At 50.1% G+C, this 27,798-nt stretch overlaps 2 protein-coding genes across 4 annotated transcripts in view; both read right to left on the bottom strand.

Annotated features, from left to right (window-relative positions):
• Positions 1–1,255: 1,255 nt before the first annotated feature.
• On the bottom strand, positions 1,256–5,881 carry CCNP (cyclin P). The gene is made up of 7 exons (XM_053606167.1): positions 5,813–5,881; positions 5,350–5,679; positions 3,284–3,373; positions 3,054–3,209; positions 2,360–2,518; positions 2,116–2,267; positions 1,256–1,446 (listed from the first exon to the last, which is right to left on the bottom strand). The coding sequence occupies exons 1-7, from the start codon at positions 5,879–5,881 to the stop codon at positions 1,281–1,283; spliced, it is 1,122 nt and encodes a 373-aa protein (XP_053462142.1). The 3' UTR covers positions 1,256–1,280.
• A 7,523-nt stretch (positions 5,882–13,404) lies between these two features.
• AKT2 (AKT serine/threonine kinase 2) overlaps positions 13,405–27,798 on the bottom strand; it is a 59,153-nt gene continuing 44,759 nt past the window's right edge. For all 3 annotated transcript variants that reach the window (XM_053604325.1, XM_053604327.1, XM_053604326.1), the window contains 10 exons: positions 24,128–24,281; positions 23,506–23,637; positions 20,589–20,654; positions 19,498–19,566; positions 18,521–18,643; positions 17,277–17,405; positions 16,921–17,135; positions 16,302–16,389; positions 16,102–16,204; positions 13,405–15,055 (listed from right to left, as the gene is read on the bottom strand). In XM_053604325.1, coding sequence (XP_053460300.1) covers positions 14,976–15,055; positions 16,102–16,204; positions 16,302–16,389; positions 16,921–17,135; positions 17,277–17,405; positions 18,521–18,643; positions 19,498–19,566; positions 20,589–20,654; positions 23,506–23,637; positions 24,128–24,281 — 1,159 coding nt within the window. In that variant the 3' untranslated portion in view covers positions 13,405–14,975. The remainder of the gene's footprint in view (positions 15,056–16,101; positions 16,205–16,301; positions 16,390–16,920; positions 17,136–17,276; positions 17,406–18,520; positions 18,644–19,497; positions 19,567–20,588; positions 20,655–23,505; positions 23,638–24,127; positions 24,282–27,798) is intronic.

Raw genomic sequence — 27,798 nt, 5'->3', positions numbered from 1 at the left:
CAAGGAGTAAGTCACCTGCCCCATATACCAGAGATGGTGGGTTCAAACCTGGCCCCAAAAACTGCAAAAAAAAAAAAAAAAAAAGGAAAGCTTTAAGACAGTTTCTCTTCTGACACTCATTTAATTCATGTGTAACCCATCTATCCAACTTCCTTATCTTGCCAACTTGTTTTGAATGGTCCAATACTGTTGAAATAATAACATCAAACCTTTCTAATTCATGTCTAGGTTGATCAGGATTCACTTCCACTACAGCTTTCAACTCATCATTATCCTCCTTGGTCTCAGGTTATCCATGTGGCTCCTTTTCAAGTTCACCAGAACTTCTCAAACTATTGAAGTAATAATGTGTTCCTCAGTCACATCCTTCCCAAACACTCTGTTGATATTTTGAACTGTCTGCCCTGCATTGGTTCCATAATAGAACTCGTATTCAAAACTTAACATGCATGTTTGACTTAGCCATGATTTCACAAACACTGATCTTAAAATTTTTTTGAAAGATAATCACAAGCCAAAACATGTATTTGAAAGAATTAGGATGTACCTTCACAATAAAACAAGTATTGAAGTGAAATGTCAGAGATACAAGTGTCAAACTTAGTACTTAAGTAAATTGGACGTTTCACATTTAATCTAAGTACAAATTAACTCACATCCTCACCACATTACTATGAAGTCAGTACTACAATTACCCCCTCCTGACACTGGGACACTTCAGTGGTTACGTAAATCAGACCCCATTTACCAAATTCTTACTATCAAGGACTCCTACAAACTTATGACCTTCCATGTCAATATGTGATGTGAACTTGTACAACCATAAGAAATTGAATTGATTACATATAAACACAGAAGCGTTTAGGGAATTGCAGATTTTCAGCTTCATTTGAATAAAATATGAAAGTCAACCATCGAGGCAGCATTTCTCATAACTGGAGCGGGCATTCTCACTTCCCCACAACCCCAGTCCTTCGATATTTCTTCCCAACCCTGAGGTGGGGATCCCAGTTTAACACAGCTGAGTGGCGTTTAGGAAAGTCCTCTAGTGCCCCCTCGTGGGAGAGTTCAGAATTTTCATCTCATTTTCCGGCGACTATTAAAGGACGTAGTGAGAACATCCAATCAGAGAGTAAGAGACCTAGGAAGTGACCAATGGGAAGCGAGAAGGGGGCTAGAATGTGACCAATAAGGACCGAGAGCGCTCAGAATAAAATAAAACTTTTATTGAGGTAACAGATAAAAGGGGATTTTTTTCTTTTTTTACCGAGTCTCAGTACTCATGGAAGCCCAGGCTGGGGACGGCGGAGGAGGCGGGCAGCGGCAAGACTGGTGCCCAGGCGTGGGGGCCGTGCATACTTGAGAAAGACGGCCGCGCGGCCTGGCGCAGGGCCTCGGAGTGCAGCGCGGGCCATGCATGGCTCCAGGGGGCTCAGTTCCTCAGGGCTGCAGCGAGGAGATAGAGAAACTGAGGCAAGCGGGTGAAGAAGAGCTACCCTCAAGGCTGTGAAGACATATTGATGTAGGTATCTAGGAGCTGCTCAGGGGCTCTCTGGAGATTGAACACATGTCCCATCCTCAACTAGAGTGACTGGGGACACCAAGAAGGGGCAGACACCCGATTCTGCCCGCAGAGCGCGGCCAGAGTGGAGCCAGGATCCGAGAGAAAGGAAGGAGTAAGGCTGAGGATGGGCAGACATTCGCTCTACCGTTGGGGAACGGGGGTGGGGGAGAAGGAGGGCATAGGCTGGGACGGTGATTCACTCTGCCACCAGTGGCATGGTTAACGGCTCTAGCCACTGAAGAGCCACCACTTTCCACAACCAGATACAGAGCTGGTGGACTCAAGGCCTAAGAAATCCTGGGGCGAGGTTAAAGGTCACCAAACCTGGATAAACACTCCCATTCTTTCAAACACCCCCAGAGAAAAGCAAATGGGATCCACGAGCTAGGCAGACACCCCATTCTCTCCTACGCCCAGAAAAGTTAAGTCTAGGTGCCGCCTCTTCCTCGAATAATTGTTTCTCATTCTCTGAGATGGTAAAAATGACGACCAGGAAGGGAGGTATCTGGAGCCTCAGAGACCCTATCACAAGCCCTCCTCCAAAGCCACACCTGTAAAATGCCGACAGGGGCCTGGAGCCCAATCCATAAAGCACACGATGCGCCAGGCTCAGAGCTGCAGCTGCGCGACGACCAGGCTCCCAACCCGCAGCCTCAGCCTCCAGCAAGGACAGCTCCAGGAAGTAGGTAGCAAGTAACATCACCTGCCCGTGGGGGTGGGTGGGGGTGTGAACGTCAGGCCACGCCCACACATCAGCCACGCCCACACAAACACCCTGGCCCCGCCTCCGCACACCTGGGGGCCACTCCCCTCTAGCGCTGCGAACAGCCGGAGGCAGAGCAGTGGGCCCGGATGGTGCAGCCGGAAGTCCAAGCGGTTTAGGATACGGCGCTCGGCCCGTAGCAGTTGAGCCCGAGAAAAGGAGCCCGCGCTCAGGAGGCAGAGGGAAGAGGGCTGCGGATGGGAGAAGGAGGGGGCGGAGGAGGAGCGTTGGATCCTGGCTCTTTACTCCCTGCCCTGGAACGCCTGAAAATCAGTTCAGTCCAAGTTCAGACCTCAGCTTCCTGATATGTAAAATGGGGCCATTGACTTGGGTCCTGAAGTCGTGGAGAGCATGAATTTCAGAGTCAGAAAGACCTGGGTTCGAGTTCAGACCCCATCCACTTACAGTGTGACATGGGACATTCACTTGAGTTGTCTGCCTCAATTTTCCCTTCCATAAAACCAAGATATTACTTCCTACTTTACCAGGTAGTTCTGGTAAGACACTGAGTTGGTGCACATTAACTATACTCCAGATGGACTTGAGTGGAAGTCCCAACTACTTGATTTGGGAGCAAACGTCTTCCTTCCTCTGGGCCTAAATCTCCTCCTCTCTTAAAGGGGAGCCCCTCCCTCACACACCTACGCCAGAATCCGGAGTAAGTAAAGTGTTTGGCACGGAGTTGTGGAAAGAACTCCACCCTCCAAAACCCCACCCCAGAAGTACCTCAGGAAGCACACACTCTTCCATTTTGCAGGCCAGAAACAGGCAAGCGACGCCCAGCAGCTGCAGACGTTGTAGGCGCACTGGGCCAGCCCTTAGATAGGAATCGAGTAGGTGCACTGCCAGATAAAGGGTTTCTCCCGCCAGGCCCAGGTGTTCCTGGGGAAGGGCACAGGTGACCATAGGGCCAGTAATGGGAGCCCAGCCCAACCCACAGGCTCCCCAGTACATACATGCACCTGGACCAGCCAGTCTACCACTAGTGCACGCATCTCCGGGGTCACAGGGCGGGGCAGGGCTCTCTGGGGCAGTGCGCAGCGCCCCTGGGGTTGGGCAGGGACAGCCTCACTCTCCACACCCATGCTCCAGCTTCTGTCCTGAGCTCCAGCTCTGGGTGCAGCAGCAGCCTCCTCCAGTCAGTTGGATGTCTGTACCACACCCAAACTGGTATCCAAATGCATCCTCTCCCCATCTAGAACCCTGGACTTTGTTCTAGATGGGAACAATTCTGGATACCTTCCTACCCACCTCCCCAGTCTGTAGCCCCCTTAGGACTTGGCCTCCTGAGCCCCTAAGTTCCTAGACTCCACTCTTGGCCACCAACCCTCAATCAATCCCTCTCAAGTCACCTAGAAGAGTCTTTCCAAAGAAAGATTAAGAATTCTCTAGCTCGGGGCGGCGCCTGTGGCTCAGTCGGTAAGGCGCCGGCCCCATATACCGAGGGTGGTGGGTTCAAACCCGGCCCCTGCTGAACTGCAACCAAAAAATAGCCGGGCGTTGTGGCGGGCGCCTGTAGTCCCAGCTACTCGGGAGGCTGAGGCAAGAGAATCGCTTAAGCCCAGGAGCTGGAGGTTGCTGTGAGCTGTGTGATGCCATGGCACTCTACCGAGGGCCATAAAGTGAAACTCTGTCTCTACAAAAAAAAAAAAAAAGAATTCTCTAGCTCAGTGGTTCGCAACCTGTGGGTTGCAACCCACAGGAACTGTATTAAAGGGTTGCGGCATTAGGAAGGTTGAGAACCACTGCTCTAGCTTAAAATCCTCTTGGGGCTCCCAGTACCCTTAGGTGAAAATTTTATCAATAATTCCTCTGATTCAGGTCCTGCACCTGCTCCAATATCTCCTCTCCCCTTACAACCCACGCTCCCGACCCATCAGCCTTCTTTTGGCTTCTAGACTATACCATGCCCATTCCTACCCAGACCCTTTTTTTTTTTTTTTTGTAGAGACAGAGTCTCACTCTATGGCCCTCGGTAGAGTGCCGTGGCATCACACAGCTCACAGCAACCTCCAACTCCTGGGCCCAAGCGATTCTCTTGCCTCAGCCTCCCGAGTAGCTGGGACTACAGGCGCCCGCCACAATGCTCGGCTATTTTTTTGGTTGCAGTTCAGCCGGGGCCGGGCTTGAACCCGCCACCCTCGGTATATGGGGCCGGTGCCTTACCGACTGAGCCACAGGCGCCGCCCCTACACAGACCCTTTTTACTTATTGTCCCCTTTACCTTAAATGGTCCCTTCCCAGCTCTTTTGATTGCCTTATCTCTCACTCAATTCTCAGCTGAAATTTCCCTGACTTTATCTTCTTTTCTCCATCCCATCCCATCTCTCTCTCTCTCTCTCTCTCTCTCATCACTTTATTTCCACCACACCCTTTCCACTCTGAAGGTATCAGGTGTTTCCCTGGGCATCTTGTCAGTGTGGCCTGCTGGGTTGCCAGTACGACGCACAGGTGTTATCTCAGCCCTAACAGAGACCCCAGCTCAGGAGAGACACTCACAAGGCGTTTGTTAGATAAACCCTTCCCTGAAGTATTTCTTCTGGAAGAACCTGTGTTATACAGATGTCTGAGAACTACTGGGCCGGTGTTTTGGGCTGTGTGGCCCTTCTCTAATTATCGCATATACTTGCTTGTCTGTTTCCCAAGAACGACGACAGCAGCACAGCACCTCCAGTGCCTAGGACATGCTCAGAGACATTTGTTAACAAATCGCTAAGTTTCTGTTAAACGAATAAATGTGAGGGAGAAGTGCGAGGGACCCCGGAGCGGCGGTGGGAAAAGGCATTCTGAGCGGTAGGAACTGCCAGGGTGAGAAACAAACAAACAAAAAGGCGTAGAAGTTGGGACAGAGGCGTGGACGGGGTGGTCCTCCAGTGATCAGGGAGGAGAGGGAACTGGGAGTCGGGAGATGCTTGTTTGTTGAGTGGGTGCTGGGCGAGTGGGCCATCTTTGGTTTCATTGGCCCACCTCGGTTGCCCTCTAGGGGTGGTGGCGGCGCCGGAGCTGCCCGCAGCCCGCTCACCGTGACTTCCGCGAAGATGTCCCCAGCGTACTCGCGTTCTCCCTCCAACCCCAGCGCACTCAGTGCCTCCTCCAGCCCTGAAGGGGCGCAGGGCCCCGAGGGCCTCTCCGGGTATCCTGGGGAGACACGTGTAGCTGTGGCCGTTAGGTCATCATCAGGGCCTGGGGCTCTTGGAACATCTGTGTCAGGGGAGGCAGCGGGACTCTGCAAGGGAGATGACCTGAGGGTCAGCGCCCGGAGAGAGGCCGAGCCCAGAAGTGTACCCCCATGCTCCTTCCTCTCACCAGCATCCTTCAGGCTGGCGTCACCCGCAAAGCCGAGCACCAACCACTTCCAGATGGAGAAAGGGACCCTTGGCGGGTGCTTTAAATGCGCCCGGGCGCGTGCGCAGTGAGCTCGCCTCGCAGGAGCAGGTGCCTGAGCAAAGGCAAATGTTCTCAGGCTGACTCTGCCCTCTTCTAACCCCGTCAGGTCCGGCAGCTGGAGTCAGATCCTCATCCCGCTGCCCAGAAGTAGCCTTTCTGCACCTCATTTTTCTCAACTATAAAATGGGAAATATTTCAAAACTTAGCTCACAGGATTGTCTTGAGGATTTTAAAAGAGTCTGTTTAGGGCGGCGCCAGTGGCTCAGTGAGTAGGGCGTCGGCCCCATATACGGAGGGTGGCGGGTTCAAACCCGGCCCTGGCCTAATTGCAACAAAAAAAATAGCCGGACATGGTCTCGGGCGCGTGTAGTCCCAGCTACTCGGGAGGCTGTGGCAAGAGAATCGCCTAAGCCCAAGAGTTGGAAGTTGCTGTGAGCTGTGACACCACCGCACTCTACTGTGGGCGATAAAGGCTCTGTCTCTACAAAAAAAAGAAAAAATGTGTTTAAGGGTCCCCCCTAGGGCCTGACACAATAAAAGCAAAAGACATGGCAGCTGTAAGTATTTAAGGAAGGCCCCCACTTTGTGCATGGGGTATTCAGAGGTTAGCAAATCACCTGGGGTGTTGCAGGAAAACAGCAAATTAAAACACTTAGACCAACAATATAGAGGAAAGAACCTTTAATTGCTGATGAGAATTTAGATGCCTCCACGCATGAAATGCTGAGTTCCGAGGAACAGCTTTTTTCCAGGCTCTTTTATACTTTTTTCTTCAGTTCAGTATCAGCTACATAGTTATGGTTACAGATGTTAGAAACCAGGGTATTGTTATTAGTCTTTTTTCTTTCTTCTTTTTTTTTTTTTGTAGAGACATAGTCTGACCTTATCGCCCTCGGTAGAGTGCCGTGGTGTCACACAGCTCACAGCAACCTCCAAATCCTTGGGCTTAGGCGAGTCTCTTGACTCAGCCTCCCAAGTAGCTGGGACTACAGGCGCCCACCACAACGTCCGGCTATTTTTTTGTTGCAGTTTGGCCGGGGCTGGGTTTGAACCCGCCACCCTCGGCATATGGGGCCGGCGCCCTACCCGCTGAGCCACAGGCGCCGCCCTTTCTTTCGTTTTTTCAAGGTTATTTCAGCTCAGTGTAAAGTGTGTTCTTATCTTTAGAGGAAGAGTTCTTCTGCAGTTGCCTGCTGCTTTCTCAGGATCACTAAGAAGTGTAAGATTTATTTCTCCTTCCTCAAATCTAGCACTAAAAGGGGGATTGGACAAGTCTTCAGTACTCATCTTCAACTAGTGCAGCTGCCTCCTGGCTGCTCTCCCGCTTCCCATCTCCTACAGTTTGTTACCCACATGCATCCAGATGGGATCTTGTGCACACCTGAGTCCCAACACACCCTGCTTCTGTTCAGAAGTCTATCGTGGCTCCATCTCCCTTAAGCTAAAGGCCCATGATGCACTATTTATCTGCCCCCACCATACCCGACATAGACACCTCTGTGAGCCTATCTACCCCATGCCCTCATTCAATCCTCTTCAGCCGTGCACAACAGGCACACACCTACCTTAAATGCTCTTCCCTCATAGATCACATTTCCCCTTGAAATCTCTTTTTATTAATAAAGACAGAGTCTTGTTCGGTTGCCCATGCTGGAGTGCAGTGGCATCATAGCTCACAGCAGCTTCCAACACCTGGACTAAATCAATCCTCCTGCCTCAGCTCCTGAGTGGCTAGACTACAAGTGTGTGCCACAGAGCCTGCCTAACGTTTATTTATTTATTTATTTTGAGACAGAGTGTCTTGGTAGACCACAGCTCACAGCAAACTCAAACTCTTGGGCTTAAGCGATTCTCTTTTCTCAGCCTCCCAAGTAGCTGGGACTACAGGCACCCGCCACAATGCCTTTTTTTTTTTGTCGTAGTTATCCTTGTTTGGCATACCCAGGCTGGGTTTGAACCCACCAGCCCCTGTGTATGTGGCTGGCGCCCTAGCTGCTGAGCTACAGACGCCAAGCCGCGTTTTAGTTTTTTCACATACAGGGTCTCCCCGCCCTGTTGCCCAGGCTTGTCTCAAACTCCTAACCTCTAGCCATCCTCCTGCTTAGACGTTCTGAGCTACTGGGATGATAGGTGTGAACCACTGTGCCCAGCCAACCATGTATCACCTTGTTTACTTTTCTCCCTCCTGACTAGAATATGAGCCCCATGAGGTCAAGGCTTTTTGTCTGTTATTTCCATGCTGTACACCCCAGTCCCTAGAAGAGGGCCTGGCCCTTAGTAGGTGCTCAATAAATATTTGTTAAAATGAATGAGTATGCTAGATGTAATTTAGAGACAGGGATCCAGGAGGGCCTCTCTAAAGTGACACTGGAATTCAAATCCAAAAGAGGAGCCAGGAATGCAAAGGGGGAAGGGATTCCAAGTGGGGGGAACAGCACGAATAAAGACACCGAAGCAGGAAACAGCTTGCTATTTTCCAGCACGGAGAGGTCAGTGAGGCAGGAAATGTGAGCAGGGGAAAGAGGGTAAGATGTACCAATGCCTTCCTGCCATACTTACCATAAAACCCAAATTTGGCCACAAGGTCTCTTTGGCTTGTTGTTAGCTCTCTAACCTCATTTCCCTCCACTCTCCCTCACTCCACTTGAGAAACTCTGGTTTCTTTATATTCCCCAGAGAGGTCAGACTCCTGCCTGCCTCAGGGCCTTTGCATTTGCTGTTCCCTTTGCCTGGAATGCCCTTCCCCCAGAAATGCATATGACTTACTCCTAAGTTTCTGCTCAAATATCACTTGAAGCCTTCCCTGACCCTTTATCTGAAGTAGCCATCCAGCCACCATCAAATCATTCTTTGCATTTCATGTTTGATAAAGCATGAATCTTCTCCCAAGAACAGGGCTTTGTTCAGCCCAACTTGTCTGTGACTGACTTCAGCATCCAATGACAGTGCCTCGCTCATACTGGGTGTTGAGTACTTTTGTCAAATGAATGTAGGTAGCTTTTACCTTTGGAACATTAACTACAAATGAAGAAAGAATGGTGGAAAATATTGAGCAACCACCACAGCATTATTTCATCCAAAAAACATAAACAGATGTTAAAACTAGTGGGTGAACATTAAATGAGAATCAGGGTATTTACAAAGCATACCTAAGATGCTTGTTAACTACAGAGGCAAAGTATTTGAACTCCTAGGCTCAAGCAATCCTCCTGTCTTGGCCTCTCAAAGTGCTGGGATTATAGGCAAGAGCTATTGTACCTGGCCTTACCTCTATTTTCTAAGCCTGTATTCTTCCCCTGTAAGATGGGAATCAGTCACATCCCCATCTTTTTTTGCAGTTTTGGCCAGGGCTGGGCTAAAACCCGCTACCCCCATATATGGGGCCAGCACCCTATTCCTTGAGCCACAGGCGTCGCCAGATTCTTTACTTACTTAGGACCTTACAATGTGCCTGGGCATTTAGCTAGGTCCTAGGGAAACAGTGCAGGCCTGAGCACTGCGGACCCTGAGTTTGCAGTCCTGCATGCTTAATGGCTGTAAGCAGAGTATGGAAAAGAGAGTAGTAGTAGGTAAGAGAAGACAGAGGCAAAGTATTAAGCCCGGCACAGTGGCTCACGCCTGTAATCCTAGTACTCTGGGAGGCCAAGGCAGGTGGACTGCCTGAGCTCATGGGCTGGAGACCAGCCTGAGCAAGAGCAAGACCCTGTCTCTACAGATAGCCGGGCCAGCCACTTGGGATCGCTTGAGCCCAAGAGTTTAAAGTTGCTGTGAACTATGATGCCACAGCATCATAGGGTATATTTTATTTTACTGATGGCTACAAAGTCAGACTCTGTCTCAAAAAACAACAACAAAAAGAACCAAAGGGTAAGTAGCAATTTCATAGTGGAACAATCTAAAAGACATCACATTAACCAAAGGATAACGTTGTTGTCAGTTATAGGACAAATTATTTTCATATGCCTTCTGATAGGGTGCCCACAGAAGGGCATGTCACTTCCGGAAATTCCTGCCAAAAATAACTTGAATATAATCCCAAGAAAACACAAAGCAACAAACTGGTCAAGAGACATTCTACACCTGTAACCTTGACACTCTGGGACACTAAGATGAGCAGACTGGTTGAGCTCAGAAGTTCAAGACCAGCCTGAGCAAAAGGAAGACCCCATCTCTACTAAAAATAGAAAAACTAGCTGTAGGTGCCTGTAGTCCCAGCTACTGGGGAAGCTGAGGCAAGAGGACTGCTCAAGCCCAAGAGTTTGAGGTTGCTGTGAGCTACAATGCCAAGGCACTCCACCCCGAGCAACAGAGACTCTCTCTCAGAAGAAAAAAACAATCTTCAAAATAATTGCCCTGTAAGTTTCAAATCTGAGAAACAAATGCAATGGACTCAGGACTGAGTCCTTAGCTAGAAAATTTTTTTAAAAAAAGGACATTAAGTAAGGTGGCGCCTGTGGCTCAGCAGGTAGGGCGCTAGCCCCATATACCGAGGGTGGCAGGTTTGAACCCAGCCCAGGCCAAACTGCAACAAAAAGGGCATTAAATGTGACCATCACAAAAAATTTAAGGTCTGTAGAGAAAAGCATTGTTTCTATGTTAATCTCCTGACTTTTATAATTGAGTCAGCTGTATAGGACAATGCTTCTCAGAATTTTTTTTTTTTAGACAGTCTCACTTTGTTACCCTTTCAGTAGACTGCCGTGTTGTCTGAGCTCACAGCAAACTCTTAGGGTCAAGCAATTCTCTTGCCTCAGCCTCCCAAGTAGCTGAGACAACAGGCACCCACCACTATAGTGGCACCCATCATTTTTAGAGGCAAGGTCTCACTCTTGTTCAGGCTGGTCTTGAACCTGTGAGCTCAGGCAATCCACCGGCTTCAGCCTCCCAGAGTGCTGGGATTACAGGTGTGAGCCACCATGCCAGGCCCTGTCTCAGGATTGATATATAAACACAGAGGTGGCAAAGGCAGTGACAAAGGAAACAAAATCAATGCACTAAAATGCTGAAATACTATTTTTGTCAACTAAACTAAATGCTATGAGAAACCTAGGTGAAGGGTATGTTTTAACTCCTTTACATAAAATCTTTATTTTTGAATACATTATAGAAAGTTACAAAGACAGTACAGAACCCCCCCCCCAAGCTTGCTGTCCCAGTACATTTGCCACAATTGGTGAACCAATATATTAACTGAACTCAATGCTTTATTCAGACTTGCTGACTTTCCCCCTAATATCTGTTTTCTGTTTTGGAATACCACATAATATTTGGTTGTAATGTCTCCTTATGCTTCTCTTGGCTGTACCAGTTTCTCAGACTTTTTTTTTTTTTTAATCAGGCCATTTGTGGGCCCAATCTTCTTACTTTTAATAACCTTGACAGTTTTAAAGGCTACTGGTCAGGGATTTTTATAGAACATCCTTCAACTGAGATTTGTCTAATGTCTTCTCTTAGTTAAATGAGGGTTATGTGTTTTGGGGAAGACCACAAAGGTAAACACCATTTAAGTTATATCACGTTACAACTCCTGGCTTCAAGCAATCCTCCTACCTCAGCCTCCTAAAGTGCTAGAATTACAGGTGTGAAAATTTATTTATTTTTCCCACCCAGGCCAATTTATTTCATTGCTCTGATTATTTTCAGCTTCAGACACTAGGAGCTCTCTGTTGGCTCCTATATCCCTCAGACATATCATTAGTGGAAGGTTCTGGGTTTTTTGTTTGTAAAGCAGCTCTTCACTTTCAGCCACTAAAGATGCTCCAGGTTCACCCATTTCCTGCCCAGCCATAGAATAATCTTAGTATAGTACTATTTCCAAAAGTTTGAAAGTTTTTTGCAAGTCTGCAATTATTTCAAAATTTAAAATATTTGGATTACTGCTCTTTTTGGGAAAGTTACCTGACACATATTAAAATCTTGGGATGTAGGCCACAAATACAAAATCACAAGCACAGCAAGGATGGATCCTGAAGGTTTATTACTACACTGTTGGCTGTAGCAAAACAATGAAACCAAGTAAATTCTCATCAACAGGAGGCAGCTGAAACAGGGGCATCATCCCAAGGAACCCTGGGAAGCACCAGAAAAGCATGAGCTCCCCAAATGTAGAGTGGCTATAAGAGAACCCTTTAACCAACCACCCACCACATCCCATTAATGTATGTATGCTGGTAGGCGAGTGGGTATGGGACGGCAGGACAGACCCCAGGAGCTCAGTATTAACTAGAACTAGGAAACAGGCAGGGGCTGGGGACGGAGGGAAGCACCTATGTATGTATGACACAGTGCCCACCTGCACAGAGAGGTGGAGTCCCAAAACAAACACTCAAGGCCCTGGATTCTGCAGTGATTTTTACTTACCTCCTTACACTCTTCTGCTGTGTTTCTTTTAAATGGCACAGTATTTACACAAACTTGTGAAATTGTTAAAATGCATACTGCAGAAGTGATTATTCAACTCAAAATTTAAGTGGTAAAATTTTACTAAATCTTTTTAACTTCTGACTCTTTGGGAAAACCTCAGAAATAAGCACCAGTACATCTAAAGATATACATTTAACTAAGGGGAGAAGCTGATAAAACCGTGAGGCTCCAGCCCTATGGAATAAGAGACACCCAGACAGCCACTGCTAAAAGAATGAGGTAGCCAGGAATGTGCCCACACTGGGAGATCTGCGTCACAGCGTGAAAAGAAACTTAACACTGGGCCCACCAGGGGGCTGGGACTAGAGGGAAGAAAAAAAGGCTTTTTCTTCAAAGGCCTCTCTTTATGTCTTATGACCACTGGGGCAAACTTTTGTAATTAAATTAGCAACAGTCCATATGAAGTTAGAAAGAAACAAAACAATAACAAAAATGTATCTGTGGCTAACTCATTTTTCTAAGCTGAATCTCACTTTTCTGCTAAACTCACTTAAAATCCCAAAGACTCAATGGATGTGAAGCCCTAACTCTTGCAAAATCTAAAATTAAATTCATCTGTGCCAGGCCCTCTGTGCATTTTGGGTATAGCAGGGTACGGCCTTGGTGCCTGCATGTGGAGACAGAGAGGCCTGGCCAGCATAACTCTCCCATAAGCTCCAAGAGTCCAGGACACAGCCAGGGCAATGGGAACTGCTGCCAGAGGGTCAATTCTCAGAGCTGCAAGCAGGCTCAGTGCACCCCCTGATAGCACCACAAACACTACCAACAGCGCAGACTGGGTCCTGGAGTTTGGGAGCCTCAAGGCTTCTCGGTTATACCATCAACAGAGAGAAGGGGATGTGGTGGGCAATGCCCCACTCTAGGGCTTGATAGCCATGGGAAATGAATCATCTCCTCGCTTTGAGCTCCAGGACTCGACCACACCCTCTTTGTTCTAGCCACCCAAATCTCCTACCACTCCTGTCCTTTTCACTCCACCTCTTTTACCCTAAGAAGCATGAAGGCCAAGAAAGGTCTCTGTCCACTGTACTTGCCCCCAGGCGCCAGGAGCCTCACCAGCCTCCCACAACTGCCCCCACCCTGGTACCCTCCCCCCACCCAGCCTGGGCTCATGCACACACCCAACCCCCCACCTGCCCAAGTCAAGAGCTCATTCCCACCTCACACTTCTGCTCAGCCCCCACTGTGTCTCCACCTCCTATCTCACCAGGCCCTCAGAAGCGAGCAACAGGAGCAAAAGAAGCTGGTGACTGGGAGCCAGACTCCATAACCAAGGCAAGACCTAGGGTCATGGGCCAGCACAAGTGCAGGCTGGGCCCTGGTCTGAAAAGAGCGTCTTTATTGCTTGTACCGTACAAATACGAGGGACAAGGAAAGAAGATGGGGGAGAACTGTCAGATAAACATACACACACAAAAAGGAAAAAAGACCCCCACACACACACCAACCCCACCCCACCCCAAAATGCCTGTGAACCAGCTAGTATAGGAGATTGGGTGGGGAGATCAAAACCACAGAAACTAAATTCCATATCAAAACACCCAGAAATGTTGAGTGGGGGGGGTGAAGAGAGGAGGGTAGCAAGGGGCTCCCAGGTGGGCTCCTCCCACTAGGTCAGCACCCCTACCATCACGGGATGAAATGCTCGGGCAAGAGATGGGGGCCCGAGCCCACACACACCCGAGGACACGCTGCCCTCACACACACACACCCAATGCACATACACACACCCCCAGGGCCTGTGTCCCACTGATACACAGTCCGAGGCACGTACACATGTACCCACAGCACTGACATGGACTTGCGCTCATGTTCACCTTAAGGCTGCAGAATGTGGGGCCCTGGAGGGAGGAGGGGGTGAGGTGGCCTAGGAGCCTCCCTTCTTGGAGGCCCTCACCCAGTATGTACCAGAGATGCCCACCCCCACCGCAGTCCATGGGTCCAATACTGTCTTGGTGCAAGATGTGTAACAGCCAGGGCTGGTGCCCCTCTGCCCCCAGGCAGAGAGAAGAGGATGGGGGATGATCCCAGCCCACATGCTCCAATGGGGCTGGGCCAGGCCCACGGTCCAGTGGGAGGTAAGGCCAGCTGGAAGGGAGCCCTGGTAAGGCACGGGGCTGAGGGCTGGGCAGGCTAGCCTCTTTCCTGCCTCATCCACAGGGTCAGGAGAGCAGCTTGGGGCGGGGGGGGGGGGGCAGGGGGAAGCAATGCCTGCCCCCAGCCCTTCCTGGTTCTACACGATGCAGATCCAAGGAGCTGGTTCCATTCACAAGGGAGCCCAACTCCCTGACCCCGCGGCTTCCAAGACCCCCTGCCTGTCCCTGGACATTATTGCTTTTCTGCCCCCATGGAGGGGTGCAGGGGTTAGACTGCCCCAAGCCAGGCCACTCTGAGCCTAATGGGGCACGGAAGGCAGCACCACTGTCCGCTGGGTGTCCAATTGCATCCTGCCAGGAGACAGCCTTCATCAGGAAGCAGCAGCGTGTAAGCAGGCCGCCTGCATGGCTGGTCCCACGGCTCCACACTTCATGCTTCACCCCTCCCTGGGGCTTGTGTTGATAAAAACCTGAATCTCTCCATCCACCTGACAGCCCGGTCCTGGGGCAGGAGGTGGAGAGTCTCCCAAATACTAGTTTGGGCACAAAAGTGAGGCTGGAAGCAAGGGCTACTGGGACCAGTGAGGCGAGTTTGGAAGAGGACAAGAAAAACTGAAAATGGGGGTAAGGCGGCAAGAGATGGGGACACAAACCAATAAGGCAAAATTAAAAATTAAAATAAAAAAGCCACCCAGGCAGTGGATGGCAGCCGTGCGTGCGTCCTACAGCGGTGGCAGGCTGCTCACTCACGGATGCTGGCCGAGTAGGAGAACTGGGGGAAGTGGGTCCGCTGGTCCAGCTCTAGTGAGCCCAGGCTGTCATCTGTGGGTCGGTGGAGGTGGATTGGGGAAGACTGGCCTGCAGAGGGCCTGGGCCCTCCACCCAGTAACCAGTCATGGGAAGAACTGCAGTGGGACCTTAGTGTGAAGAAGGCCATGGCCCATTCCTCACCCCCAAGCCCTGTGCGGCCCTGTCTGGGAAGCTGCCTGCACTCTTGCTCATCAGCTCACAAGCTCGGTCACTTGGCCGAGTGTCTCCCACCTCCCCTTCCCTTGCCCACACCACCACAAGGCCTAGCCTGGACCCCTCCAGCCCAGTCCCTGCCTGGCCTCCACCCTCATACTTCCCTCCAATGTAGCCAGGGGGACTTCCTAAAGCCCTAATACAACCTTGTCCCTCTCTGCACAAAACTCTTCTATGGCTCCCCATGCAAAAGTCCTCACTCCTCCCAGCCACCCCCCAAGCCTTCCCACTCTATCCCCAGGCTCTCTTTCCTTTTCTTGGCCCCATCTCCCCTGACTGTTGTCCTTTCCTTGACCATGCAATGCTCCCTCCCATTTCTAGCATTCCATATGCCAATCTTCTGCCAAGGAAGGTACTTCAGTTGACATGTTTGTTTCCTCTTCTGGGAAGCCCTCCCTGCAGCCAGGTCAGACATTTCCTCTGGGCTTCCCCAGTCCCTGGGCTCCTACATCCCAGCCCTGACTGCTCTGGGCTATCTGGGCGCTCCCAAGGGCAGGGCCCAGGGCTGGCTCAGTGCTGTATCTCCAGCACAGCCCAGCCTTGGCCTGGATTCAGAGTAAGAACTCAACAGTTGTAAAGTTAAACGAACCAATCCATCCCCAAGGACCCAGGCTATCTCACACTCAGAGCTTGGGAAGACACTGTAGCCAAAGGCTCCTGGTGAGCCTCATGAGGTCCAAAAAGGACCCACAGCAAAAAGCCCTGCAAGTGGATCCTAGGGCAAACTACCCAGACAGAGAGTGGCCTTCAAGGGTCCAGCTAGAGAATTGCAGTGGTCAAGTGCAGACCCCACCCATTTACCACCCAGCCACTCCCACCAGGCAGGGGGAGTCCCAGGCACTCACAGCGGTCTGGGGGTGTGATTGTGATGGACTGGGCGGTGAATTCATCATCGAAGTACCTTGTGTCGACCTCAGATGTGACCTGAGGTTTGAAGGGTGGCAGGAGCTACGGAGGAGAGGAGCTCAGACTCAGGGACCCTAAGGACAGGAGGCCTTAACCAAGGTCACCCACCAGGAGGCCAGGAAGCAGGAGAAGGGCTCACCTTCTTCTGTACCACGTCCTGCCAGTTGATGCTGAGGAAGAACCTGTGCTCCATGACCTCCTTGGCATCGCTGGGCCCCCCACCAAGCCTGGGCAGAGACGGCCATCAGCACCTACCTCCCAGAGCAGCCAGGTTCTGGGGGACAGGCTTTTGGTGCAGGCAGTCCTGAGCCTGCGACATGGAGGCCCTGCCCAGCCTTTAATGATTCTTTCTTGGTCACAGACCACCGTGTCTCAGAGGAGGAAACTGAGGCTCAGGAAAGGGAGCCCCTGTGCCCAAGACCAGAGCCAGGGAGAACGCAACCATGACTCATGAGGGCTCACAGCCTGCCCTCGCCCAGGACCAGAACGGGAGCTAAGGAGGCAGGTCGGCAGTATGCCCGTTCACAACCTGGCTCTGCCACGTGCCAGGCAAAGGGCTGCCCTGTTCCTCAGTGTCCCCCAAAACAAGGCAATGCAGGGAGAGTGCAAAGGACAGGCCTAGGCCCAAAGCTGTGAGTGCTTTCACACACACACTGTGAACCCACAAGCGAATGCACCTGTAGAGGCTGACCCCTCCAGGCTGAGGGACATTGGCAGCAGGTGGCACAGGGCTGGGCAGGGCAGCCACCAGCCCTCACCTCTGCTTGGGGTCCTTCTTAAGCAGCCCAGCAAGCAGAGACTTGGCCTCAGGACTGAGTGTGCGTGGGAAGCGGATCTCCTCCATAAGGATGAGCTCGAAGAGGCGCTCATGGTCCTGGTTGTAGAAGGGCAGGCGGCCGCACATCATCTCGTACATGACCACACCCAGCCCCCACCAGTCCACTGCCCGGCCGTAGTCGTTGTCCTCCAGCACCTGAGGAGGAAGGGCAGTGAGGGGTCAGGCACATGGCCCTGAAGCTAGGAAGGGTGATGCAGGGAATCAGAGTCCAGCCCTTGGATGGTCCAAGGAGGAGACATGGATCTGAGGGTCCCCTCTACCCATAGCCCCAGACACCTCAGGCGCCAGGTACTCCGGGGTCCCACAGAAGGTTTTCATGGTGGCTCCATCACTGATGCCCTCTTTGCACAGGCCAAAGTCAGTGATCTTGATGTGGCCATCTTTGTCCAGCATGAGGTTTTCCAGCTGTTGGAAAAGTCAACAGATCAGGGGCATACTCTCCAAGGGCTTCCCGCTGCCCCAGCCCCTCCCTTGAGGGAGCTGTGACCTCAGGTGGCAGCAACCACCCCAGGGGCTCTAAGACATCCACTTCCCCATGCCAGGCTGGGCCACAGCACACTCAAGGCAACGCTAAAGCCTTGCCCTCTGAGGCCCAGAGGGAGCTAGAACCTATACCTCCCTGGCCTCCAGCCATTCCCCAAGGTAGATGGAAAACAGCCGGGCAGGGGGAGATGGGGCCAGGCCCTGCCCCAACTGTACCAATTGCACCCTCATTGTGGGCTGCAATTCCTTAAGTTCAGGTGTGTTCAGTACTAGCTTTCCTAAACTTTTTGTCTTTTAGTTATGAAACATACACCAGAAAAGAACATAAAATTATAAAAATAGGCAATTCAGTGGGCCCTTTGTGTAACCTCTCCCAGGTTAAGAAGTAACAGCAGTAGCCCCCAGAAGGCCTATGTGCCCCTACCCAGCTGAGAAGTAACTTCTCTGCTCATGCTTTTCTTTAGATTGTACCACCTACATACATAGCCCTGTAAACAACTGTGGATTCCTCTCGTCTGCTCTAGCTTCTCCCCCCTCGACATTAGCCTAGGAGATGTGTCTATGCTGTTGCACGCAGCTGCAGTGTTCTCTAGTTACTGCGTAGAATCCCATCGTGTGATTATACCACCAGGACCTCACCTACTCTCTGCCAGGGGATACTGGGATTGCTTCCAGCCTGGGCTAGTAGGAACCTGGGCTAGCACGCCCCTGAGCCTGTGTGTACACTACTTTCCAAGGTGCATACACATCCGCGTTTCTATTGTGCATGCAGCTAGGGCAGATCAGACGGCTGGCACTCAGCTTTGGTGGACACTGCCTAACTATCTTCTAAACTAGACCTTGTGTCAATTTACACCCCACCCCTAGCAGCCCAGGAGGGTTTGCAGGAAGCTCAGAAAGGTCCCCAGAGCAGGGCTACTTGCTGCAGGGCCACCACCTGGCAGGGGAGCTCAGCAGATAGAAGCAGAGTGTGTGTGCCACAGGCCAGCCTGGACCCTCTATGTTTGTTCCCCAGCCCGCCCCAGCTGCACATTAACCTTGATGTCGCGGTACACCACATCCCGTGAGTGCAAATACTCAAGAGCTGAGACAATCTCTGCGCCATAAAACCGGGCCCGCTCTTCAGTGAAGACACGCTCCCGTGACAGGTGGAAGAACAGCTGCCAGAGGAAGGGGTGGGGAGAGGTGGTCAGACCCCCGGCCCAGAGGAGAGAAGGGCAATGACACCTGCTCCATGGACTGGCAAGTGCCAGCAAGAGGGACCAAGTAAGGGACAGTGAGTAGAGAAGAGCAAGGGCCAACCAGTAGGTGCCAATGAGAGTGTAAGGGAGGGACACAGAAGGGCACCAGAGACAAACAGGTGACAGAAGTGTGAATTCACTGTGAGGAGTGGTTGAACTTACCTGCTTTTTTTTTTTTGAGACAGAGTCTCATTTTGTCACCCTGGGTAGAGTGCTGTGATGTCACAGCTCACAGCAACCTCAAACTCTTGGGCTTAAGCGATTCTCTTGCCTCAACCTCCCGAGCAGCTGGGACTACAGGCACTCGCCACAATGCCCAGCTATTTTTTAGAGATGGGAGTCACGCTCTTGCTCAGGCTGGTCTTGAACTCCTGAGCTCAAGCAATCCACCCGCCTCAGCCTCCCAAGTGCTGGGATTATAGGCGTGAGCCATATGCCTGGCCTGAACTTACCTGCTTCAGGAAGAAATGGGGAAAACAGAGGGCTGGTGGACTGGTGGATTTAACCTTGGAGCCTCTGAGAGCATCCTTCTTCGTCCTGTCAGCCAACCATTCCCATCGCCCTCTCCACATCCCTTTGGACCTCGATTTGGATACTGCCCCACACTCACTAGCAGTGTCAGCTGGCCACACACCACTTAAACTCCCTGAACTTCACTTTTTCCAAGATGACAGTCAGTGAGCCTCCACCCCACCCTTGCCCCTGCAGTTCCTGTCTTGCCCCACGTTCTGATAGGACACCTAGAAAGCAAGACTGGGAGTGGCCACACTCACCTCACCACCGTTGGCATACTCCATCACGAAGCACAGGCGGTCATGGGTCTGGAAGGCATACTTCAATGCCTGGGGGAAGAAGGTGGCCAGGGTGGACGGTGGGAAGGAGGCAGGGGCACTGCTAACTTTCATGTACCCTCCCTGCCCTGCCCCGGGCCATCGGGAGTCAGGCAGAGGGGGAGTACAGGAGTGAACTGGAGGGTCACAGGGCAGAAAAGGGTTACTGTGTGGGACTATCTTGTCTTCTGCCTTTACCAGACACAGCCAGGGGGAAAGTATGTTCTGGGCAACAAGAGCTGTTTCACTTCTCTCTACCTCATGTTAACAGTAAATTGTGGTAAACTTACATACACACATAGTGATGTATGCTGTGGCTGGGAGTGGCAATGTCTTGGGAGCCAACTCCAAAGACATACTGGGCAAGCTACCTGCCAACAAAGGGTAATCTTCAAACTATCTATTAAGGAACCCTACAGAGAGTTACTCAGCACTGTCTCACAAGCCCTTTGGATGACTCTGATGCAGGTTTGAGTTTCTCTGCCTTTCACACTGAGGTAAAAGTGTGTAAAAATCTCATAAGATTTCATTTGTACAAGTGCTGTCCAAACAGATGGACACCTGGGCACCAACTGAGCTAAATAAATGACATATATGGCAGCTTTAGGTTATTCCATTTAACTGATGATCACTGGCCTTGATGGAGACTATAGCCCAGAGTTATTACTCAGCAGAGCTGACAAGCTAACACCTCTGCTTATAAGATTATAACTTAAAACAAATAATGTTCCCACTTGGACCACCAGGGTTAAGTGCTCCTGACTCTAAAGACATCAGCCATGTTCTCCTGGGGCCACAGGTAATGTGATAACATGACATTTGCAGTTTGCTTACATGAAACCACTATCTATAAAGAAACCCTCACCTCCAGTGTCAGGAAGGGGGGTGGGGAGCACAGCAATACCTTGCCCTGCCCACCTGGCCAATCCCAAGGCTGTGCTTTGCAGTAGCAGGTTCAGGCTGTTTCCCTGAGCTCTGCCCAAAGGGAATGGCCTGAAGGCCTGCCACTGCCCAAGAAGAGGAGTGTGACTCACAGTGAGGAATGGATGCCTCGTGTTCTGGAGGACCCGACTCTCAGTGACCGTGTGAGCAACTTCATCCTGCAGACAGAGCACATGAGTGAGGGGCTGATGGGCAACCCCATGCCTGCACCTACCACCCCCAAACTGAGGGGTGGGGAGCAAGGTCTTCGTGAAATGCAGTCTTATTCACAGCCATAAACATGGAAGGAATGACAGGAGTAGCAACAACACAATAGTCCCCAAGTCCTTACCAGATAATAAGACTCAGACAAGAATAATCAGTGGTGGCCAGGCGCAGTGGCTCACGCCTGTAATCCTAGCACTCTGGGAGGCCAAGGTGGTGGATTGCTTCAGCTCAGGAGGTCAAGACCAGGCTAAGCAAGACTGAGACCTCCTCTCTAAAAACAGCCAGGCATTGTGGTAAGCACCTGTGTTCCTAGTTACGTGGGAAGCTGAGGCAAGAGGATCACTTCAGTCCAGGAGTTTGAGGCTGCTGTGAGCTATGACGCCACAGCACTTTACCCAGGGCAACAGAGTGAAAAAAAATAATTGTGGTTCATTCATGCTTTCTCTCTCAAAACCATAATGTAAAACATCAGTGGAATTACACAATGGAACGGAGTCAGGCTGCTACCACCTGAACCCACAGGCCAACGAAACATCCCTAAAGGAGGGACCAGCATACATTATGAGACCCCTGAGGTGCCACCACAGAATGTTGAAAATACCACCTTGTCTAGTAGTCTTGCCCAAAGAAGAACTGGACCTAAGCAAGGCCCTAGGCTGGACAGCAGTGGTTCTTGGGGTATGGCCCCACACTGGCAGCAACAGCTCTGCCTGGGCACTTGTACGAATACAAATTCTTGGGCCCCATCCGAGAGCCACTGAGTCAGAAACTCAGCCCAGCTCTGGGCCCAGCACTGTCTCACAAGCCCTCTGGATGACTCTAATGCAGGTTTGAGTTTGATATCCAACTGAACAGCAAAACCACTGGGACAGCAAAAAATCCTAAAGCACCTGCAGCAGCTTTGGACATTGGTTCTCCCCTGGGGCAAATTTATCCCCAAGGACATTTGAGAATATATAAAGTCATTTTTGATGGTAATAATTGTGGGAGTTGCTGCTAGATTTAGTGGATAGAAGTCAAGGATGCTGCTAAATATCTTGCCATGAACAGAACAGCTCCCACAGCAAAGAATGATCTGTCCCAGAATGTCAATAGTGCTGAGGCTGAGAAACCCTGCCTCAGCTCAGTTACATCAGGAATTAACAATAATTTTGGTGGATATGACCATAGCACCATAGGATTAAATTCTTTAAAATCTTCATCTATTCAGATATGTATTTAAGTATGCATGAGTGAAATATGATGCCTAGAATGTGCCTTGAAATACTATAAAACAGGCCAGGTGTGGTGACTCAAGCCTGTAATCCCAGCAGTTTGGGAGGCTGAGGTAGGAGGATCACTTGAGGCCAGGAGTTTGAGACCAGCCTGGGCAAACATAGTGAGATGCTGCCTCTACAAAAAATTTTAAAAATTAGCTGGGTGTGGGGCAGTGCCTGTGGCTCAAAGGAGTGGGGTGCTGGCCCCATATACCGGAAGTGGGAGGTTCAAACACAGCCTCGGCCAAAAAAAAAAAAAAATTAGCTGGGTGTGGTACATGCTTATAGTCCCAACTATTCAGGAGGCAGAGGCAAGAGGATCACTTCAGCCCAGGAGTCTGAGGTTGCTATGAGCGATGATGACATCACTACACTCTAGCCTGGGTGACAGAGTGAAAGACTATCTTTTTTTTGAGGCAGAGTCTCACTTTGTTGCCCTTGGTAGAGTGCTGTGCTATCACAGCTCACAGCAACCTCAAACTCTTGGGCTCATGTGATCTTCTTGCCTTAATTTTTCATTTTTAGTAGAGATGGGGGTCTCACTCTTGCTCAGGCTGGTCTCGAACTTGTGAGTTCAAGCAATCCACCTGCCTTAGCCTCCCAAAATGCTAAGATTACAGGCGTGAGCCTCTGCACCCATTGAGACTATATCCTTCAAAAAAAATTTTTTTCAGACTCCAGAACAAAAAAGGGAGGTAATGGCACAGCATAATGAAACAAGATTGGCTACATGCTGACAACTGTTGAAACTAGGTCATGGCCACATGGGAGCTCATTATATTTTTCTTTTTGAAGTTTTATATGTGTGGAATCTTCCACTATAAAAACTTTAAGTAAAGGCAAAAAACAGAATTACTCCATACTGAATCTCAGAGTCAAAGCATTCTATAATAGACATACTCTTATTTCACAATGTGAATGTTACTTTCTTTGTAGTATTATTATTATTGCTTAATATTTTGATGCAGCAATCGTCTGATTTCTTTTCTGAATGTATTTGTTCATTCTTTACGAGATTTTTGTTTCTAGTCCTTACCTTAAACATTGTTATTGTCATTAAATTTTAAGCTTTTTTAATTTTGTGAAGGCAAAAAAATGGAAACCTAATAAACACATGTATATGTAAAAAAAAATTTTTTTTTTATATGTGTGGAATCTTCCATTATAAAAACTTTAAGTAAAGGCAAAAAATAGAATTATATTCCCAGCCTGGCTTCCCCACAGGAACGTCTCCTTTTACCCCCTTGACAGAGCCTATTGGGTGAAGCCCTGAGGCAGACTCTCTCTGCAGGCACCCATGGACTCCACAGAGGGTGGGGTAGGGGACTCAGCAGGCAGCCCATTCCTCTCTGGGCCTCAGGCTCCTCTTCTGCCCAGGGAATTATAGGACTAAGTTAAAGGGGAATGGAATTTGTGGTGGAAAATAAGACCACAGCAGCAGAAGGTCTGGAGAAGCGTCCTGGCCCTCCCGGAGCTCCTAAGCACGCTCAGGTCCCAGGCTACAGCCCCCAAAGATGCCAATGAACAGCACCCTTGGAGCGCCCACCTTGGCAATGATAACCTCCTTCCGCAGGATCTTCATGGCATAGTAGCGGCCAGTTGCTTTCTCTCGCACCAGGATGACTTTGCCAAAGGTTCCCTTGCCAAGGAGTTTAAGATAGTCGAAGTCATTCATGGTCTGTGGGGGGTGGGGAAAGAGTGAGGGCTGTCAGCGCCTGGCACCTAGCCCATGGGAAGAACTTTTAACAAAGAAAGAGGAAAACCAAAAGACACTGTTGCCAAATGGCTTAGGCCAGAGCAGGGAGGGAGACTTGGGCAGTAACTGCTTGTTCTGAATGGCCTTTAGGCCAAGGCTGTCCCACTTCATGGCTTTCCCAGGTACAGGCCTTGGGTGAGTTGAGCCCAGAGCTCTGACATAGGGGTCACTGGGTCTTCATGATCTCCCGGGATGAAGCTGCAGCAGGTCCACCAGGGCTGCCCCTCACCCAATAGGTTGAGAGCAGCCCCTGGGGTATCCACACCCTGAAATCACCCCACTGTGCCAGGCAGACATCTCTCAGCTAGACCCCCATACACTTTATATGGAAACGGGGAGGGAGGAGGGTCAGCGCTGGGGTTGGGAGAACTTGCAGACTTGGCAGCCCCCTCTCCCCACCCCCAGGACCTACCACTTTGGCCCGTGCCTTGCTGACCGCCACTTCCATCTCCTCAGCTGTGGAAGAGTCACTGGGGGAGCCACACTTGTAGTCCATGGGGTCCTCACCCGGGCCCCGCTGCTTGAGGCTGTTGGCGACCATCTGGATGGCCTGCATCCACTCCTCCCTGTGAGCCGTGGGAGGACACACATGAGCCGTGATTTCTAGGGAGCCATGAGGCCTAGAAGGACTAGGGCTAGAAGGACTCTCCAGTGAGTGGCAAAATCTATCTGAGTCAAGGAAAGCTGACAGGACCCAAGTAAAATTCCACAGGCCACTGGCTGTGACGGGTGGGAGAGGGCAGTGATGTCCCAGCGATGGCCTGGCCTGAGGGCCACCCAAAGCTTGGGAGCAGTTAAATGATCAAAATGAGCCACCATCCTGAGCCTGTAGTGAAGGAGAGAGTACTCCTCTGAAGTCCTCCAGAACAAATGACAAGCTCAAGTTTACAGTTTACAAGTCACCAGTGTCTTGGAAAGGAAAACCAAGAGTAAAAGGAAACATTCATTAGCCAAGGCAGCTGAAGATTTTATAAGTCTAAACGACATGACTTTCTGGAGTGGATAGTCTGCCGAGAACATGGGAGACCATGGCAGAAACAGAAGTCCTGGCAGCTGAGGGATGTAGAAGAAAGAAGGTGGTAGATAGGAAGTGCATTCCAGCAAATGGGAGCTCGGTTTAAGAATAAACTAGTTCTGGGCGGCACCTATAGCTCAGTGGGTAGGGCACTGGCCACATACACTGGGGTTGGTGGGTTCAAATCCGGCCCGGGCCAGCTAAAACAACAATGACAACTACAACAAAAATAGCTGGGTGTTATGGCAGGTACCTGTAGTCCCAGCTACTTGGGAGGCTGAGGCAAGAGAATCACTTAAGCCCACGAGTTTGAGGTTGCTGTGAGCCATGATACTATAGCACTCTACCAAGGGCGACAGTTTGAGACTTTGTCTCAAAAAAAAAAAAAAAAAAAAAAGAATAAACTAGTTCTGGCTTGGCACCTGTGGCTCAAGCGGCTAAGGCGCCAGCCACATACACCTGAGCTGGTGGGTTCAAATCCAGCCTGGGCCCGCCAAACAATAATGACCGCAGCAACCAAAAAATAGCTGGGCATTGTGGCGGATGCCTGTTTTCCCAGCTACTTGGGAGGCTGAGGCAGGAGAATTGAGCCCAGGAGTTGGAGGTTGCTGTGAGCTATGATGCCATAGCACTCTACCCAGGGCGACAGCTTGAGGCTCTGTCTCAAAAAAAAAAAAAGAATAAACTAGTTCTGTTGCTTCTAAGTTTAGAACTTGCTGGGGAAGAATTTTCTTTTGATACTTACAAATGTTCTGTCTAATAAGTGAAAATGACCAGAGACCAAAAAGAAAAATCCTAGATTACATGATACTAAATTATCTATAGCTCTTCATTTTTGACCCACCACACAGCAATCAAGTGGTTCAACCCAATATATTGTGAACCCTCTGTGTATTTTGCTTGTTGTCTAGAAAACAGCCATATGACCAGTGGGAAAAAGATAAAGTTCACCAAGAATGAGAAATTCAAGGAGTGCGAGCAGGCAATCTCCCAAATCCCAGCGATTTAAATAAGCCACAGTAAGTATGGCCAGCTCAGGCAGGGGCCAAGAACAGGCTGAGCCCTCCATACACATCCTGCAGAATTGCCCCCGCCCTAGTAGGCAAGTGTCACTGATCCTGTGCTGCTGAGGAGTCAAGCAGAAAATGAGGGGCTGGAACTGGGCTTCAAAATCTGAGCCTGATTCACCCTGCTGGGCTGTCCTCCTCTTGAGTCTCCATCTCCTCCACAAAACTACTTGTATGTCCATTGGTCCTGCAAAGCATATTTTTCCATATTTTGACACTGCTGGAAAGTGGATGCATGTTATAGGTGGTGGCACGTCTTGATTTCATTTGGCACTGCTTTTCCTTGGTATCATATAAAATAACCATATCTCCCAGATGATGGCATCTTAGAGCCAGTATAACATGGCAAGAGTGCTTGACACACAGTTGTCGTAAGGCAGAGGAAGCCCGTGAAGCATCGCCTGTGCAATGAAATACTCCGCAGCAGAGAGGAAGAACGAGGCAGGTCCACACACTGACATGGAACAATACTAGGCACATTAAAAGTGAAAAAAGGGAGGTAGAGAACACTGTAGGGTTCTGTGGAATTTCTGCACACACATGGTCTCATAAGCATGAGCATCTCTGGAAGTGCAATCCTGACTCTAGAGCCCTGACTGCCACCCGGGGAAGGGTACTGCAAGTTGAGGGAAGAGTGAGAGTCTGTTAGTAACAGCTACTCACAGAGCATTCGCTATTATGAACCATCTCCTTCTCCTGCACCACAAAGGAAGAAACCGAGGCACAGATTAAGAAACCAAATTCAGGCCAGGTGTGGTGGCTCATGCCTGTAATCCTTGCTCTCTGGGAGGCCAAGGCAGGTGGATAACTTGAGCTCACGAATTTGAGACCAACCTGAGCAAAAGCGAGACCGCATCTCTTACAAATAGAAAAAAAAAAACCAACTGAGACAAGAAGATCGCTTGACCCCATGAGTTTGAGGTTGCTGTGAGCTATGATGCCATGGCACTCTACCCAAGGCAACAGCTTGAGACTCTGTCTCAAAAAAAAAAAAAGAAAGAAAAAGAAAAGAAACCAAATTCAAGAAAAGAACAGCAGTTGCTCCAAGCCAGAAGCTGAAATCATAATAGGACTGTGACCTTCCCTAGGCCAATGGGTAGGACAGTTCTTACTTAGCTCTGTGGCTTGGGGGAACCAAGCAGCCTTTGCCTCTCTGCCTGGGTGTGCACCAGAGGAGGCTCTGCCTTTTCAGACTGGCCCTACTCACAAGAGATTGTGCTTTGTAAGGCAGATACACAGACACCAAGGCTGGCACGCTGTCACCCCCACCAGGTTCTGGGGTCTGCTCACAAGGACTTTGAAGGTGGTGTGCCCCAGTCCTCATTGTGGGTACTCAGGAAGTTTTCAGGTCATGAATGAGTGAGGCAGCAGAAGTCCAAGTGGCCTTGGAACTGGTGAACTGTAGTCCCAGTTACTTGGGAACTGGTACACAGTGATGCCTGTGCACACCCAGACAGAACAACACTGGCTTCTCTCTGTGATCCAGGATCTCAGGCCAGCATTTCTCAACTTGCTTCAACCCATACCCCCTTTGGAACAAGTTACAGTCTAAATCCCAATCCCTGCATTAATATTCCTATTTTCTAGAAGGACGAGGAGGAGAGAGGAGTGAGGAAGAGGAGAGGGAAGAAGGGGAAGAGGAGGAGGGAAGTAGAAACACATCCCACGACATGCTTTATCAGACATAGTTGTCCTCTTAGAAATTTTAAAATGTTAAACAGCCGAGTGTTGTGGCGGGCGCCTGTAGTCCCAGCTGCTCGGGAGGCTGAAGCAAGAGAATCATGTAAGCCCAAGAGCTGGAGGTTGCTGTGAGCAGTGTGACGCCACAGCACTCTACCGAGGGCAGTAAAGTGAGACTCTGTCTCTACAAAAAAAAAAAAAGAAGAAATTTAAAATGCTGAATATGGCAGGGCACAGTAGCTCTTACCTATAAACTAACACTCTGGGAGGCCGAGGCAGGTGTATCACCTGAGCTCAGGAGTTCAAGACCAGCCTGACCAA

This window comes from Nycticebus coucang, chromosome 10 (assembly GCF_027406575.1).
Source record: "Nycticebus coucang isolate mNycCou1 chromosome 10, mNycCou1.pri, whole genome shotgun sequence".
In the NCBI taxonomy this organism is placed as follows: domain Eukaryota; kingdom Metazoa; phylum Chordata; class Mammalia; order Primates; family Lorisidae; genus Nycticebus; species Nycticebus coucang.
Note: the sequence above shows the minus strand (reverse complement) of the source record. Positions and strands in the feature narration are given on the sequence as shown.